Source organism: Eptesicus fuscus, chromosome 18, assembly GCF_027574615.1.
Source record: "Eptesicus fuscus isolate TK198812 chromosome 18, DD_ASM_mEF_20220401, whole genome shotgun sequence".
NCBI lineage: Eukaryota > Metazoa > Chordata > Mammalia > Chiroptera > Vespertilionidae > Eptesicus > Eptesicus fuscus.
Window position 1 is genome coordinate 9,127,486 of NC_072490.1, and position 15,409 is coordinate 9,142,894.

At 42.6% G+C, this 15,409-nt stretch overlaps 1 protein-coding gene and 1 pseudogene across 1 annotated transcript in view; both read left to right on the forward strand.

Moving 5' to 3' along the window:
* The first annotated feature begins 1,496 nt into the window (after positions 1 to 1,496).
* LOC114228584 (small nucleolar RNA SNORA48) lies at positions 1,497 to 1,641 on the forward strand (annotated as a pseudogene).
* A 9,864-nt stretch (positions 1,642 to 11,505) lies between these two features.
* The window catches only part of TOPAZ1 (testis and ovary specific TOPAZ 1), a 43,621-nt gene continuing 39,717 nt past the window's right edge, over positions 11,506 to 15,409 (forward strand). Inside the window, 3 exon segments of the mRNA XM_008154480.3 lie at positions 11,506 to 11,724; positions 11,726 to 11,864; positions 12,268 to 14,719. Coding sequence (XP_008152702.2) covers positions 11,506 to 11,724; positions 11,726 to 11,864; positions 12,268 to 14,719 — 2,810 coding nt within the window.

Consider the following 15,409-nt stretch of genomic DNA (forward strand, 5'->3'; position numbering starts at 1 on the left):
CTTCATTTGAGCAACAGGGCACTAATTCTTTTCTTTTCTTTTTTTTAATAATTCTTTATTGTTGAAAGTATTAAATATGTACCCTTTTTCCCCCATTGACCCCCACCCCTTCCCCAGGTCCTTCACCACCCTATTGTTTGTGTCCATGGGTTATGCATTGTGCATACAAGGTCTTTGGTTGATCACCTCCCATCCACTCACCCTCCCCTGCCTTTCCTCCAAGATTCCCCACACTGTTCCATGCTTCCACAAGTCTCTGGATCCACTCCGTTCATCAGTTTATTTTGTTATTTAGATTCCACATATGAGTGAGATCATGTGATACTTGTCTTTCTCTGACTGGCTTATTTCACATAGCATAATACTTTCCAGGTCCCTCCATGCTGTCTCAAAGGGTAAGAGATTCTTCTTTTTTTACTGCTGCATAGTATTATATGGTATAAATGTACCACAGCTTCTTTATCCAACAGTGCACTGTTTCTAATAAGCAGTCAACACTTCTATGATTACAAGGAATATGCTAGGTGGGTTCTTAAGAAAACTAAAGTGGCTGTATTTTTCTGGAAGTAAACAGTCATTCCCCAGAGTCTAATGTGCGGTGGGGAGAAACTACTGCCCAATCGGCACTTGGAAGCATGGATGAAGTAAGTGATTCTCAGGCCTCATTGTACAGGGGTCACACCAGAGGAGCTTAGTAAGATGCAAGTTGCTGGGTCTCACCCAGAGAGATTCTGAGTCAGTGGCCTGTGATTCTACATTTGTATCAAGCACCCTGCTAGTAACAATGTTAGTGTTCCATGGCCCACACACCTAAAGAGCAGCATGCAAACCCACAGTCCAGGCCAAGCCCCGACTTACACTTTTAGGAGTCCTTCCTATGACTCCACAACACAGGGTGTCTGCTCCATGATTTGTCTGAGACACCATCAAATATTCAAACTAACTCTGAGCCTGTATCAGTCATGAACAGGAGTGGCTCCAGAACCTCTCCATACGGCCGGGATTAGGAGTGCTAGACCCAGGGACCTGGGGACACTACTTGAGCATAGATCAGGGGTCCTCAAACTGCGGCCCGCCGAGGACATTTATCCGTCCCGCCGGGTGTTTTTGCCGCCGCTGCCTGTCCTGCTTAGCAGCTGACTTAGCAGTGTGCATAGGAATTTGTTCATAGTTTTTTTTTTAAACTATAGTCCGGCCCTCCAACGGTCTGAGAGACAGTGAACTGGCCCCCTGTTTAAAAAGAGGACCCCTGGCTTAGATCATTTGGAGCAGCATGGAAAGGGACTGATGTTGGTTGTTTGGCAAAGGACCTTGACTTCATTGTTGAAATAGCAGTAGCCCATAAAGATGGCTGAATTACACAGTAGTTATAAGTGTCTATTTGTCCATCTCACACTGGATTCTGAGCTCACTGGGAGGCAAGGATGTATCTTAGTATCCCAGAAGGGCATTCCACGCAGTAGGTGCTCAACAACTAGTTATTAAAATCAATTGCTACCCCCTGGCAATTGGCAAGGAGACACATGTTTGGTGGTGTTGCTCTTATATCAACCAGGGGCAAAGCAGACGTACAGTCCTTAGTTCATCCTAGCTTGATGCCTGTATCGGTGGCCAGGGCTGTTTCATGCCTGAGGCACATTAAAAAAAATCAATTGCTGCACCTGCACATCCCCTAAACCTTGCCCTAATGCCTACAGATAAGCACAGTGCCTTGCACGTTATAAGACTCATCACAGAATGTTTAGATCTAATGTAATACCTGGGTCTCCAACTCAGAGCTGCCACACAGGGTTGCACAGGCTATCAGTCACATTGCAGGCATCAAAGACCTAAGTGTAAGAGCTACGAAACTCAGAAGAAAACATAGGTATAAGTCTTCATGACCCAGATTTAGCTATGTTTCAAAAAGCACAAGCAACCAAAGAAAAAATATAGAAAAATTGGACTTCACCACAATTAAAATTTTATGCTTCAAAAAACACCATCAGAAAATTAATAGACAGCCCTAACCGGTTTGGCTCGGTGGATAGAGCGTCGGCCTACGGACTGAAGGGTCCCAGGTTCGATTCCAGTCAAGGGCATGTACCTTGGTTGCGGGCACATCCCCAGTGGGGAGTGTGCAGGAGGCAGCTGATCAATGTCTCTCTCTCATCGATGTTTCTAACTCTCTATCCCTCTCCCTACCTCTCTGTAAAAAATCAATAAAATATATTTAAAAAAAAAAAAAGAAGAAGAAGAACAGAATGGATGTGAAACCCCAGCCTTCCACTTGACTGGGTTTAAAGGGCTTCTGTTTACTTCCTGAGTCTGTACTGTCCACTTAGGAACACTATTTCCTACTGAGCCCTGCAACCTTGGGTTGTGATTCTTGCTCACAATGGACAGACATGATTTCATTTCAGCAAAATGACTTGGAGTGTTACCTTGGAGTGCTGAAGCAGGTATCCCCCGCTTCTTGAATGTTCGTTCACTTTATACCACTTTGCTTTTACATTAGTACCTGTTTTTGCTAACTGAAAGAAATCCGAAGAGGATTTTTTGCTTTTACAAAAAAAAAAGGGGGGGGTGAAAAACAAAAATAGTGTTCAACATTTTTTTGTTTTATATATATTTTTTTCTTTCTTTTTTCTTTTTTTTTACAGAGAGGAAGGGAGAGGGATAGTTAGAAACATCGATGAGAGAGAAACATCCATCAGCTGCCTCCTGCACACCCCCTACTGGGGATGTGCCCACAACCAAGGTACACGCCCTTGACCGGAATTGAACCTGGGACCCCTTCAGCCTGCAGGCTGACGCTCTATCCACTGAGCCAAACTAGTTAGGGCCAGCATTTGTTTTGCAGCAGCCATTATACAGGCAGAGCTCACCCTAAGCAGCGAGAATGGCCCAGCCAAACTCCTTCCTGGGTGCTACACTCAGCTCAGCATCTCAGAATCAAGCCACTATAACTTTGAACTGTGTCTGTGAGCATCTATGCTTTACATCAATTTATTTTGTGCATTCATTAGCAAGATGTGTCCCAAGGTGATTGCTTCTTTGCTTCACGCCATTTCAGCTTACACTTTAACTGCTAAAGAAAATTGACTGAACAATTTGGCACACTGTTATTTTGAGAATAAAATGAGATGATACATGTGAAAAAGAACCTTGAATGTTTATAGAGAACAAGTGGTTTTTAGCTAGCTAGAATTAGGGAAACTCAGTAATGCATTTTCAGCTGTGTATCCTTAGGCTAATTATTTTACTTCTCTGGGCCTCAGCTTATCCATTTGTAAAGTGGGCATAATGGTAGTACCCTTTTCATTAAGTTTTTGTGAGGATTAAATGAGTTAATATATATTAAGAACTTTAGAAATTAATTCATACTTTGCTATTATTAAAGTGTTTTAATTATTATCATTTCGTTATACATTCCAGATTTTACTTTGAATGAATTTTGGATGGATTCACTCCAGTGTGTTGGCCACCACATTATGGCTTTCCTCTTATCCTGATGAATGCCATATTCCAATATTTCTAAATAAATCGTAATTAAACAGCATAATTTAGTGGCTAGAAACTTATTCTGGAGCTCATCATCTGGTTTTTTAACCTGGTTCGGTCATTTTCCTATAATCTCTGAGCCTCAGGTTAAATAGGGATAATACTACTAACTTTATATGGTTGTTGTGAGGATTAAGTGGATTATTCTATGTAATGACTTAGAACAGAGCTTTCTACATACTAAGCACTGCATATGCATTTACAATTATTATTTAGATTCAAAATATGAAAATGTTATTGCTGTGTTTTTATCTTTTTTATTATTGTTTTTGGTGTGTTTTTTTAAATATATTTTATTGATTTTTTACAGAGAGGAAGAGAGAGAGATAGAGAGTTAGAAACATCGATGAGAGAGAAATACCGATCAGCTGCCTCCTGCACACCCCCTATACTGGGGATGTGCCCGCAACCAAGGTACATGCCCTTGACCGGAATCGAACCCGGGACCCTTCAGTCCGCAGGCTGATGCTCTATCCACTGAGCCACACCAGTTTCGGCTTATTATTGTTTTTATGATCAAAATTCCTTACTCTTCAGAGTTGCTCCTAAAGTAAAATAACCATCATCATCATCATCATCATCTCCAATGAAAATCAGGTACAAACTAGATGCACCCTCTTAAGCCAAGGTAGACCTCAATACTTGAGAAGAATTCCAGGTTATCCATTCTGAGGTTAAAGTCCAGAATTTACATCAAGTTAAATATTTAAACAAGTTAAGCACAAAGGAAAACAAGTAATAGGAACTATTTAAGGTGGTTATTTCTTCATGCAAATTCAGGTTTCAGGAACAACACACATGACCCATGCATTCAAAGGACAAAAAATACAACCTGTTCCCCCCATGGTAGGGCAATAAGTTTGTTAGCAGTGTGTGGGGAAGGCTACAGTTGATGGACAAAACAACTAATCACACTCTTAGAACTTTTTAGAACTGCTCAATGACTGCCGTTTTCCCCATCTGTGCTTCCCAAGGACCTGTTCAAAACCATCAACAATAAAAATGGATAAGTTGGGATACATTAGTACATGAAATATTATGCAGCAATGAAAACAGCCAAGCTGGAGCAGCAAAACGGATGAATATTGGCAACATAAAATGGGGGAATGACAAAAAATTCATACAGTATGACCAATTTACATAAAATTCAAAAAGAGCTAAAACTTTAGTAGCTCAGTTAAGAATAGATGTATAGAGAGTAAAACTACAAAAGAAGTAAGAAATGGTTATCACAAGAGGTAAGAAAGGATGGAAGTAGGGGAAGTTTCTGATAATTGGGCAATGTTCCCTTTGTTGGCCCCCAGGGGTGGTCACAGAGGTATCTGCTTTATGATTATGTATTAAAATACTCATTTTATCTCTGAATGCTATATTTCACAATTAAAATCATAACTCTAACATGTGTTTTTTTAAATACAGATTTGTTTCTCCTTTGTGTTCTAAACTATTTGCTAAGATTTATTTTTAGGTGTTGACATGAAATAATTTATAACAAGTAGAAATCAGTCATGCCTTGATTAGAATTTCAATATTAAACTATGGAACACAATTCGATTTTATGGGTATCAACCCCGAAGGAAGGAGAGAGGTAGAAAGATGAGCTCTGAACTCACCTAGCACCAGATTATCAGCAGGCTTCTTGCTGCCACACCCTCAGCTGAACTCTCTTCGCTGACAAGCAGGAGGGTAGTATAAGAGCAAGGCTGAGCCAGAGCCCCCAGTCGGAAGGTCAGAAGGTCGGTAGGCATAGGTGGGTGGAGCTTCCAAGAAGAGTTATCTGAGCAGGTTCAGGTAGCAAGGTCAGGCCTAGGAGAGGGATACGAAGCTTGAGTCCAGAGGTAGGGAGACTCTGCAGTGTCTGCACGGGGAAGGGGCTGCCGCCTTACAAAGGTAAAATCTAGCTGGAGGAGAAGGCTGTTTGAGGGCGATTAAATACAGCATCCCAACCCCTTAATTCTTAGTCGCTTCAATCAAAGCTCACAATACCCAGCTGCTTTCTTGGTTGGGACACAACAGTATAAAGGCTTTTTTTCTATAATGGACTTTGCTCTTGGTGAGATATTTTGAGATTTCTCTTATTCCTCAAACTGTGGTCAGTGATCAAAAGGATATATCTATGAGAAAGCCTAGAAAATGGTCAAAAACTTGTGACCAAAGACAAAGAAAGAAAACCCAGTTTAGATTAGAGTATTGGCAATACTGTGCTTAAGAAAGGGCCAGTTCTATGCCAAGATGTCTTAAATATAGAGCTAGCACTAGCATGAGGACTTGCCTTTCAAAATCTTAATGCTCCATACACTAAATAGGGGAAATCACTTCTCTAAGTCTGCCTTCTGCCTAAATCTCCTCCCCTGTCAGCGTGCTCTGGTTCTATCTGTGCTGACCCTTCCTTTTGACTTAAGGATCTCCAACTTCTCTCAAAGCAGCACCTGGACAGTGATGGGGGGTGTGTGTAAATAAATCATCCCATTCATCCCCTTCTGTGCTTACTGCCTTCATGCATATTCTCAAATCAGCAGAAGAGAGGTCATTATCAAAAGTTACACAGGATGGAGTGGGAGGGAGTTATGGGGACTTTAGAGACTTGCTGGAATTTTGGAAGCAAGACTTGCCACACTTAACAAATTATAACATCTAATATTGAAAACCAGATTTCTTCCCCAAAAGTTTCCTTCACAAAATCTTGTTCAAAGGAACCAAAGGTCAGAACTTGTGTTTTCTTTTTCTAAGAGGAAAAAGGTGATTCTTGGGGAGGAGATGTCTATCTTGGCTTGGGAATTTCCATGGAGAAAGAAGCAAGGGGCTGCCTGAATGTCAAACTCTGAGCTGTGCTGAATTGAAGGTTAACTAACAAATCTGACCCAGATGGTGTGCTCAATGGTTGAGTGTCAACCTGTGAAAGAGGAGATCACAGTTCGATTCCCAGTCAGGGCATATGCCCATGTTGCGGGCTCAATCCCCAGTGTGGGGCATGCAGGAGGCAGCCAATCAATGATTCTCTCTCATCACTGATGTTTCTCTCTCTCTCCCTCTCCCTTCCTCTCTGAAACCAATAAAAAAAATTTTAAAAGAAATCTGGCAGTTGGGGACCTGTGGGCTGGAGGGATGACAGATTGACAGGTGGAGGCAGTGAACCAAGACTGATTCCCAGTCAGGGCATATGCCTGGGTTGCAGACTCAATCCCCAATTGGGGGGCGGGGGGCGTGCAGGAGGTGGCCGATCAGTAATTGTCTTTCATCATTGATGTTTCTCTCTCTCTCTCTCTCACTCTCTCTCTCTCTCTCTCCCTCCCTCCTCCCTCTCCCTTCCTCTCTGAAATCAACTTTTAGAAAAAAAAATTTTAAAGGAGTTTTAAAGATTTAATTCTGCCCAGACCCTATCCCCAGATTCCCTGATGCCAGGGGCACAATGATCCAACCTTAACTTTCCTTCCATTTGATGTAAAACTGTTCATTATTAAACTATGTGTGACCTGATTGAAATTTCTAATGCACTAAATGTACTTTTCGCTTACCTCTCTGCCTATGCCCCCCTTTCCAAAGTTAGAGCTCTATTTCAAGGCTTCATTAAGCTCTGCCTTTGGGCTACCGTCCTCTCAGGAAGGCCCAAATAAAAAATCTTTCTAACATTTTCAGAGAATCAGGTTCTTTTCATTGACAACCTCAAAATTATCCCAGTTGGAACCCCAACTCTTCATTCCCTTGGAGGTGTTAATGAAGAATGAGGTGACTGGGAGAAGGCAGATCTCTGAGCACAGGACTAAGAGCAGGATAGGCTGAAGGGCTGGGATGGAGGAGTTAACATTTACTTTCAGGAACACATACTTAAAGCCTGATGCCTTTATGTCACAACTTCCCAGCTGCCTGTGTGTCTCTACCTCTCCCTGAATACCTGCTATTCTCTCATTTTAAGTGAAGGGAGCAATAAGAGTAACTTTAGGATAACTGGGAGTGACAGGAGATAGGAAGAAAAGGACACGTTTTATGACAACCTTGAATTGCTTCCCTGTTGGATCTGCTTCCCACTTGCAGGAACCCAGAAGAAAAACTGGTCGTCAAGGAGGCACAGCTGGCGAGCTCAGGGACTGTACCTAATGTAGCTCATTGAATAGGGCTTGAGGAGCAATGAGACCAGGTGCCCTCTGCTGGATTCCCACTGCACTGGCCTCTCTGGCAGGAATTAAGTGGGCCCAGTGTCCCCCCCCACCCCACCCCCTTCGCCCTCCCACCAAATTTGGAAGGCTCTTGAAGCCAGAGGCATGGGCATGTTATGCTGGAGCAGGTGGGGGTTTGGGGGCAGCTGTGCAGATGGCAGAGAGTCATCGAGAGCTGTAACTGTGGCTGCAGTGGCTGCGAGGGAAACCAGCCACAGTGCTTAGGAGGCACTCTCCTACGTGGGTGATTAAACCACACAAAGAGGAGCAACTGCTAAAGGATTTAGGGCTGGTTTGTACTTTTCTGTCGTTGTGGCTCCAGCTGACTGCTCCAGCTGACTGCTCCAGCTGACTTCAAGGTGAATCATAGGGCAGCCAGCAGCGGTGACTGGGGTTCAAGCCAATCTTGGGGAAAACTAGACTCAAACTGTGAATGTAGCTTGTCACAATGATGGTGCAGTAAACTAAAAACTCTCTCTAGATTCTACCCAAGGAAGTGAAAAAATGCTTCGGGAGCATGTGGATGCCAAGCACCCTACAGAACCTTACCTCAGTTAGTCTCACAAAACATGAAGGAAGTGATTGATCCCCAGAGCCTAGAGTCTAGACCATGGTTCTTAAACTAGAGCCCACCCCAGAATTCCCTGCAGGGCTGTTAAAACACTGATTGTGGGGTCCCACCCCCTGACTCGGGAGGTCTGGAGCAGCGTCCAAGAATTTGCATTTCTAACAAGTTCCCAGTTGAGGCTGGTCTTATTGGTCAAGGATGTTTCTCATTGGCAGAAATACTATGCATAGGGAAGGGCAGTAGTTTAAGTAGTGCCTTAGGGAGGGCTGCAAGCAAATAAGATCTTCCTAAATTTTAGTGTCTACAAACACAATTATATTGCCTGAAGCCACTGATTTCATAAAAGGCAGAGGACTTCAGTTTTAACAAATACCTAGCTCTCTGAAGTATGCCCTACCCCCCTCATTGTGAGCACACCTGAAGAGAGTTGTGGTTGTGTCTGCAGGATGTTATGTTAGTTTTATGGATTTTGCAATGTTTGAGTTATCAGCGTTTTAAACCTGTAATCTCATCTGATAGTGAAATTTCATTTATGTATCGGGAAAGGAAACCAGTTTTCAAGAAACTAAGGGGCAAGAGTATAAGTAGGGAGACTCAGAGGCATCTGGCAGGTAAAAAGAAGAAAGGTATGGGAGAGTTTGGCAAGTGGGGCTGTGTGATGTTGAGATCATCAGTATAAGGGTCAACCTTGGACAAACAGAGGAAGGTACATTCTCTGGGGCAGGAGAAAAGGAGTGAGATTAAATATGCAAACAGACTGTAGCCAGATTATATGTAAAAAAAGAACTCTGACCCACAACCTGTAGCAACCTGCCCAGGAAACTCTAATCTACAATATAAGTGGCCCAGGAAGCCAGCCTGCTAATAAGTCAGACTTGTGAGAAGTCAGACTGCTACTCTAGTAACAATTCCAAAAGCTACGGTAACCAACAACTTCTGTAACAATCAGACCCAAATGGCCAGGAATTAATTAATATCTGACAACTTCCCTAATTTTTGTCTCTACTTCCAATTTAGGATCAACCAGAGAAAGCCTTCAGCTCAAAATAATTTTTCTGTTAAAGAGGCATATTTGGGGATTACATACTCTGGTTTCCTTAAGGAGATACTCTTATTTCATTTTACAGGTGAGGAAACTAAGGCACAAAGTGAACTTGGAATGAATATGTAGCCTGAAATCCATAAAATATTTTTTTTCTAAATTCTCCTATTCTTCCTAACCAATGGTTAAGGACAACAGGGGGGTGGGGGCATCCGTGGGGAGGGGTGTGGGATGGGAATGGGGGATGAGGACAAATATGTGACACCTTAATCAATAAAGAAATAAAAAAATAAAATAAAATAAAAATAAATTCTCCTATTCTTGTTTCCCTTTTACTGGGAGTATTTACAAACAGAAAGAAACAAAGAAAGTTTAAGATGCTTTACATGTGCTTACTTTTTTATTGAATTTATTGGAGTGGCATTGGTTAATAAAATTATACAGTTTCAGGCATAAAATTCTACGATACATCATCTGTATATTGTATTGTGTGTTCGCCACCCCAAGTCTTCCATCACCATTTACCGCCCCCCCCCCTTTACTCTCTTCTACCTCCTCCTATTCCCCCCTTTTATAAAAGCTCCTAAGGATACTCCATTTAAACTGCTCATCCAAACTGCAACACTCTCTCTGCATCATACTACCATCCTTTAATGAATAACGTAACATTGTGCTCAAAATCAACAAGTTCCGCTTTAAACACACAAAACGCAAAGGTTAACAGAAGGTATCTACCCTGAAGGACACAAACAAGAAAGCAGCTGAAAGCAATGTGTTAGCAGGCAGGCATAACAGCTGCCGCCCTCTCCAAACAGAAGGAGAACAGAAACATCCTTGAGGGATGATCAGTGCAGTGAATCTTGAAGGGGGAGGGATATGTAGTTCACCAGACAGATACACAAAGAATTTCCAGAACTAGGGTGTAGAGAGGCAAAGGCATGACAGAGCATATGAAATCTGGGGGACTCCAAGTAGTAATCCGGTGTGGTTTAAAGGCAGGGTATGTGGTGTTAAAAGATAGCAACCTTCCCCCCAAAAAAGATAAAATTATGATTCTCATATAGATCTAAACATGAACAAGTGTTAGAGATTTTCTCTCCTCAGGCAGATTTTATAACCACCGGTTCAAAGGTTAAGTCCAAAGAACAGATACATTTATAACAACTCAGGAATATTGAAATGATGTACAAATGGATGCAAAGCCGGCTTCTTCCACAGGGGGAGTGGGAAGTCAACTGAACTTCTATGGGACAAAATGTGCGTGTCTAGGGACCATTACTTTGCATTGTTACCACTTACCACTTACATAGTTGCAAAGCAGGTCCCATCGACTCAGAATCAGATCCTGCAAAAGGGTGGCTCCTGCGCACAGTTTTCCACTGAAGCCCAACTTTTCCCCCTAACACGGCAGTAGGACAACATTAAATCCTCGGGTACCACATCGCAAAGAGCTGCAAACACCCCACTAAATGGGTTCGGACTCTGTCGTCAGTTTTAGCGTTTGGGCCAAGGAGGCTCTTGAGGGTCACGCTGGGCAGTGCCAGGACCTCCTTTCTTTGGGGGGCACGGCCTGGCAGCAGGTGGGAGCTTGACTGAAATAACCCAAGGATGGAGGCACACAGACAACTTGGGAGGCTGCTGCAGTCCGTCAGCCGAGAGCCGGAGCCATTGCAAAGGGGGACAGCGGCCGACAAACACAGAAAGGGGCATCAGACAGCGCTTACGTGCAGGCGGGATGGCGTGGAAAGAAGGGTGTCTCTAGCTTCTAGGCTTCCGGCGGAGGCAGCCGGGTGGGTGGTGGCGCGCTTTTCTGTGAGGAAAGATGCCCGTTTTGCGCGTCCAGAGACTTGAGGCGGCGTTAGAAGCCACTGGCGGACAGTGGTCTCTGTGAGCTGCCAGGCGGGAGAGGCGCTCCGAACGGTTCCGACAGGTTGGGGCCTGCAGGAAGGCGCCGCGGAGACGTCGAGAGAAGCCTGACAGGGCGCTGCCGCTCTTCCGCACGTTGCTGCCTCACGCGCCCGGCCCAGCCGGCCTCGCTGCCCACTTCCGCTTCCGGTCGATCCTAGCGGGTCCAGATGAGGGACGGAAAGACCGGCCTCAGATCCCTGGCGGCGGCGGCGGCGGCGGCGGCGGCGGCGGGAGCAGCCTTGGCGCCTCCCGCAGGCTCCTCAGCGAGTCGGGCAGGCGGTGCGGGGCCGATGAGGCGGCAGCCGCCCTCGGGCCCCACGATCTCCTGTGGGCGTGAGGGCCCTGCCCGAAGCCTGAGGAAGCGAGGCCGGCGGCCGGCGGAGCCAGGCGAGGCGGGAGCCTGCGGCCCTGAAGCCCACGGGCCTGAGGAGAGCAGGAGAAAGAGGAGAATGGTGGGCCGGGCGTCTGAGAGAGAAGAGGTGGACAGTGACAAGTCCGGTGAGGCATCCGGGGGCTGGGAAGGCCGAGGCGAGGTGGCCCGTGGCGGGTCGGGGGCAGGTAGGCCCTTCACACCTGTGGGACCAGCAGGGCTTAGGAGCAGAGAGAAGGAGGCGAGGTCCTCTTGCAATCGGGAAGACGCAGTAAGAAAGCATCCAGCGGCCACTCCCTCACTAGCCTTTGTACCTCAGCCCGCTCCATCTTTGTTTTACCACTAGCGTTTAATTTGAACCAGCGTGGGCTTTACTGATGACCGGGAGAGAGGGAAGAAACAGGAATTCTCTTAAGAGGTATTTGCCCAGTTAGGAGCTCTTGGTCAGAATTACTATAAAAGGGATTCCTACTAGTGATCCATTTTGGCTAGTGTGAAATGACCGTGATGCTGAAGGTTATTCAGCTGTCTTAGAACTTACACAGGTTTGTATGTGGCTCCTTAACAGAAATTAGGAAAATGAAAATGGATGGCATCACTTTTTTTTTTTTTTTTAACTGGTGTTGCTTTTTCTTCCTCAATATAAAATATTTTTCTGGTATATTTTTGTCATTTTGATCAGCCAAGGAAAAAAGAAAAGTTATTGGAGCCTCAAGTGATGATCCACAGCCAGGGACTGACCTGGTAAGAAAGGAATCATTAACCAGTTCGGAATCTTTCCAAACAGTGGAGTGCAGTGAATTTCAAAGTACAACTCTCTTGCAGTCTTTGGGTAAGGAAGTTTTGGTAGACGGTATTAAGAGAAGAAGTCGAATTAAAACACTTGAAAACTTAGCCAGTCCACTTTTCAAAATAACTGAAAATAAAGCTACACAAAATATAAAGGTTGAATTTCAAGATGAACTGTGCAAGAATACTCCAAAATATTCTTGTAACAGCTTGTCACCTGGAGTAAAAAATAATCCCATTTTAAAATTACATGATTGCAGTTGTTTCCCCCATTCCAAGGATTGTAATGATGAAAACAGCCTTACATATAAACCTGATGGTGGATGTATCCATGTATCAGAAAATTCCTCAGAGTTAAAGAAAGAAAACCTTAGGAGTCTTTCAGATAAGAGTGACACAAATAGTATTCCTCACCTATCAAACACTGAAGAAAACTTAATGGGAGTAAATAAATTATTGCTTGAAGAAACTGATTTATACCAAAGCAAAAATAATGGCTTGCTTCCCTGCCATCAAAATGAAAAAAATAAATACTCAGTAGAGGAGAGCAGTGTTGGAAGAAAACCCAGGAAAAGGATGAAGTTGTCTGAAAAAGGAGATAAAATGGTTATCAAAATGAACTTCTCTAATGTGCCTAACAAGTCTGAGTTGCTGTTACAAGAAAACCATATGGGTGCTGAAAGTAAAGAAGCAAAAACTTTAAAAATTTTGAGAAAAGCAAACCATAATACACTTTCTCCAATTGATCACTTATCAAGTCTTCCAGAAACAGTAGAAAAAAAGACAAGTCCTGAGCATCTGGTAAAGACTATGTTTCAGAAAACCCTAGCGCCACTTTTGAAAGAAGAAACCAAGAATGCTTCAGAGCCCTTAAGATGTAAAAGCACGGAGCCAGAAGAATATTTTAAGTCAGTGAAAAGCTCAACAGTGAAATCACCTAGTGATTGCCATCCTATTGAAAAGAGATCACAGGAAGATTTAAGAAATGAAGCGGAAGAATTCAAGTTCAGCTGTCAAAGAAAAATACCAATGATGGGTAAAAGAACTTGGCCGTGTTATTCATGTGCTAGAGTAACTGCCTATTGTTGGAAAAGGTCTTCCTTGCCAAAATCAAATTACTCTCTTCCTGGGTCTGGGGAAAGTGTTAGTCAAGATGATTTTCTTAAACACCAAGCAAATCAGACTCACTTAACTGACTCCAAATTACCATTACAAAGTTCCATAAAAGAAACAAACAATGAATCTTCAAGTAAAGAAAATTTGGATTCTAATATAAATTGTCTGTCTGCAGTCTCTGAAGTAGTCTCTGCTATAGAACCCACTTTAATGGTTGTAAAGGAACCTGTAATCAATGATGATGAAAAGATGAAGTACGAGGAACCGAGCAGAAGTGGGTCAGAGGTAGCTTCTAATGCGAATGAAGATACTCGGTTAACTAATGTGACTCAAAACTTAACAGGAAATAAAAGAAAAGATAGAGGGACTTTAACAAAACTTAATTTGACACTGGCTTCCCAGCATGGCCAGGAAGCTAACAACTCTACAGGCAAAACTATTCACCGAAAAACATGCGTTGCTAAGCCAACAGTTGTGGTTCCAGACTTGGTTAAAATATTGAACACAGGACGGCTGAGTAATTTTAAAATTCCTTTACTTAAGAATAAAACAGAAAAAGGAAAAGAAATAAATGCCAAGTCATCAGAGAGAGAAGCATATAGTCCCCTAGAGCTTCTTGACAATATATCTGGAACAGAGATAAGACAGAATAGGAATAAAGAAAACATCTCCACAGTAATTTCAGGACTTCAATCTTTGAACATACAAAATAGTGTCGCTCCAGTGCAATCTAGTTCTGACTTATACTGCAATAAGAATTTCTATACTATTTCTTCAAGTTTTTTAAAGCAAGGTAATAATAAACCATCTAACTATATCTCTGAACCAGACAATATTGTTTCTAATAAGAAAGCTGTTTCTCTCACAGTTGAAAAGAATACCCTTTTTTGTGATCCTGGGTGTATAGAGAAAAGCCCTGCCTTCTGCTCTGATGAACAAGAAACATTCAAACAAGTTTCCTCTGAAGTTAGTGGTAGAAAAACGACTAAGAACTTTTCAGACATTAAAATTATCCCAGATATTCTTAAAGCATATGAAGATGATGTCCTCTTAATTGATGTAATTCAAGATGACCCAGACCTCTTTGGAGTCTCCAATGAAGGGGAGCTCTCATTTACTTCAGAGGTCCCCATGGTAAACCAGGAGCCCAATGTTGCTGAAGAGCAGCAATCAACAGACTCCAAGAACATGGAACTTCCTGAAAAAAAAGAACCAAGTGATAAATTGAGGTATGCATGTTCAAGTATGCCTTTTGGTACACATTATTGGGGGTTTCAAAAGCACTTTCTACTCTTAGGTGTCACTAATTTATTCAGTGATCATTGAAGCTCCATTTATTAACCCTGTTATTATAATATAGCATATTATTGCTGAGACATGGAAATGTCATTATGCTAAAACTTATAATTGAAATAAAACAATATGTATATACAGATATGTATATACATATATATGTTGGAAATTATAATGGAGCAGATTGTCCAAAATAAAATGATGATTTAGTAAATGGCTTTTTAAATTATTGAGATTGCTTCTTTCAAAGTCAAATTTATTTTCATATGTTCTTTAATTATTATCAATATACAGATATGCTTTTATTTCAGCCAAGTTACTTATTATGAACAATACTGTATGTTTTAACCCACTTTCTGTAAATTTTTTAAAATAGTTTTATTGATTTCAGAGAGGAAGGGAGAAGGAGAGAGAGATAGAGAGAAACATCAATGATGAGAATCATTGATCTGCTGCCTCCTACACACCCCACACTGGGGATCAGGCCTGCAACCCAGGCATGTGCCCTGACTGGGAATCGAACGATAATCTCCTGGTTCCTAGGTTAATGCTCAACCACCAAGCCACACCAGCAGGGGTATGACTTTTTATTAAATAAAATATTCATTTTTGAGGAACAGAGAAGT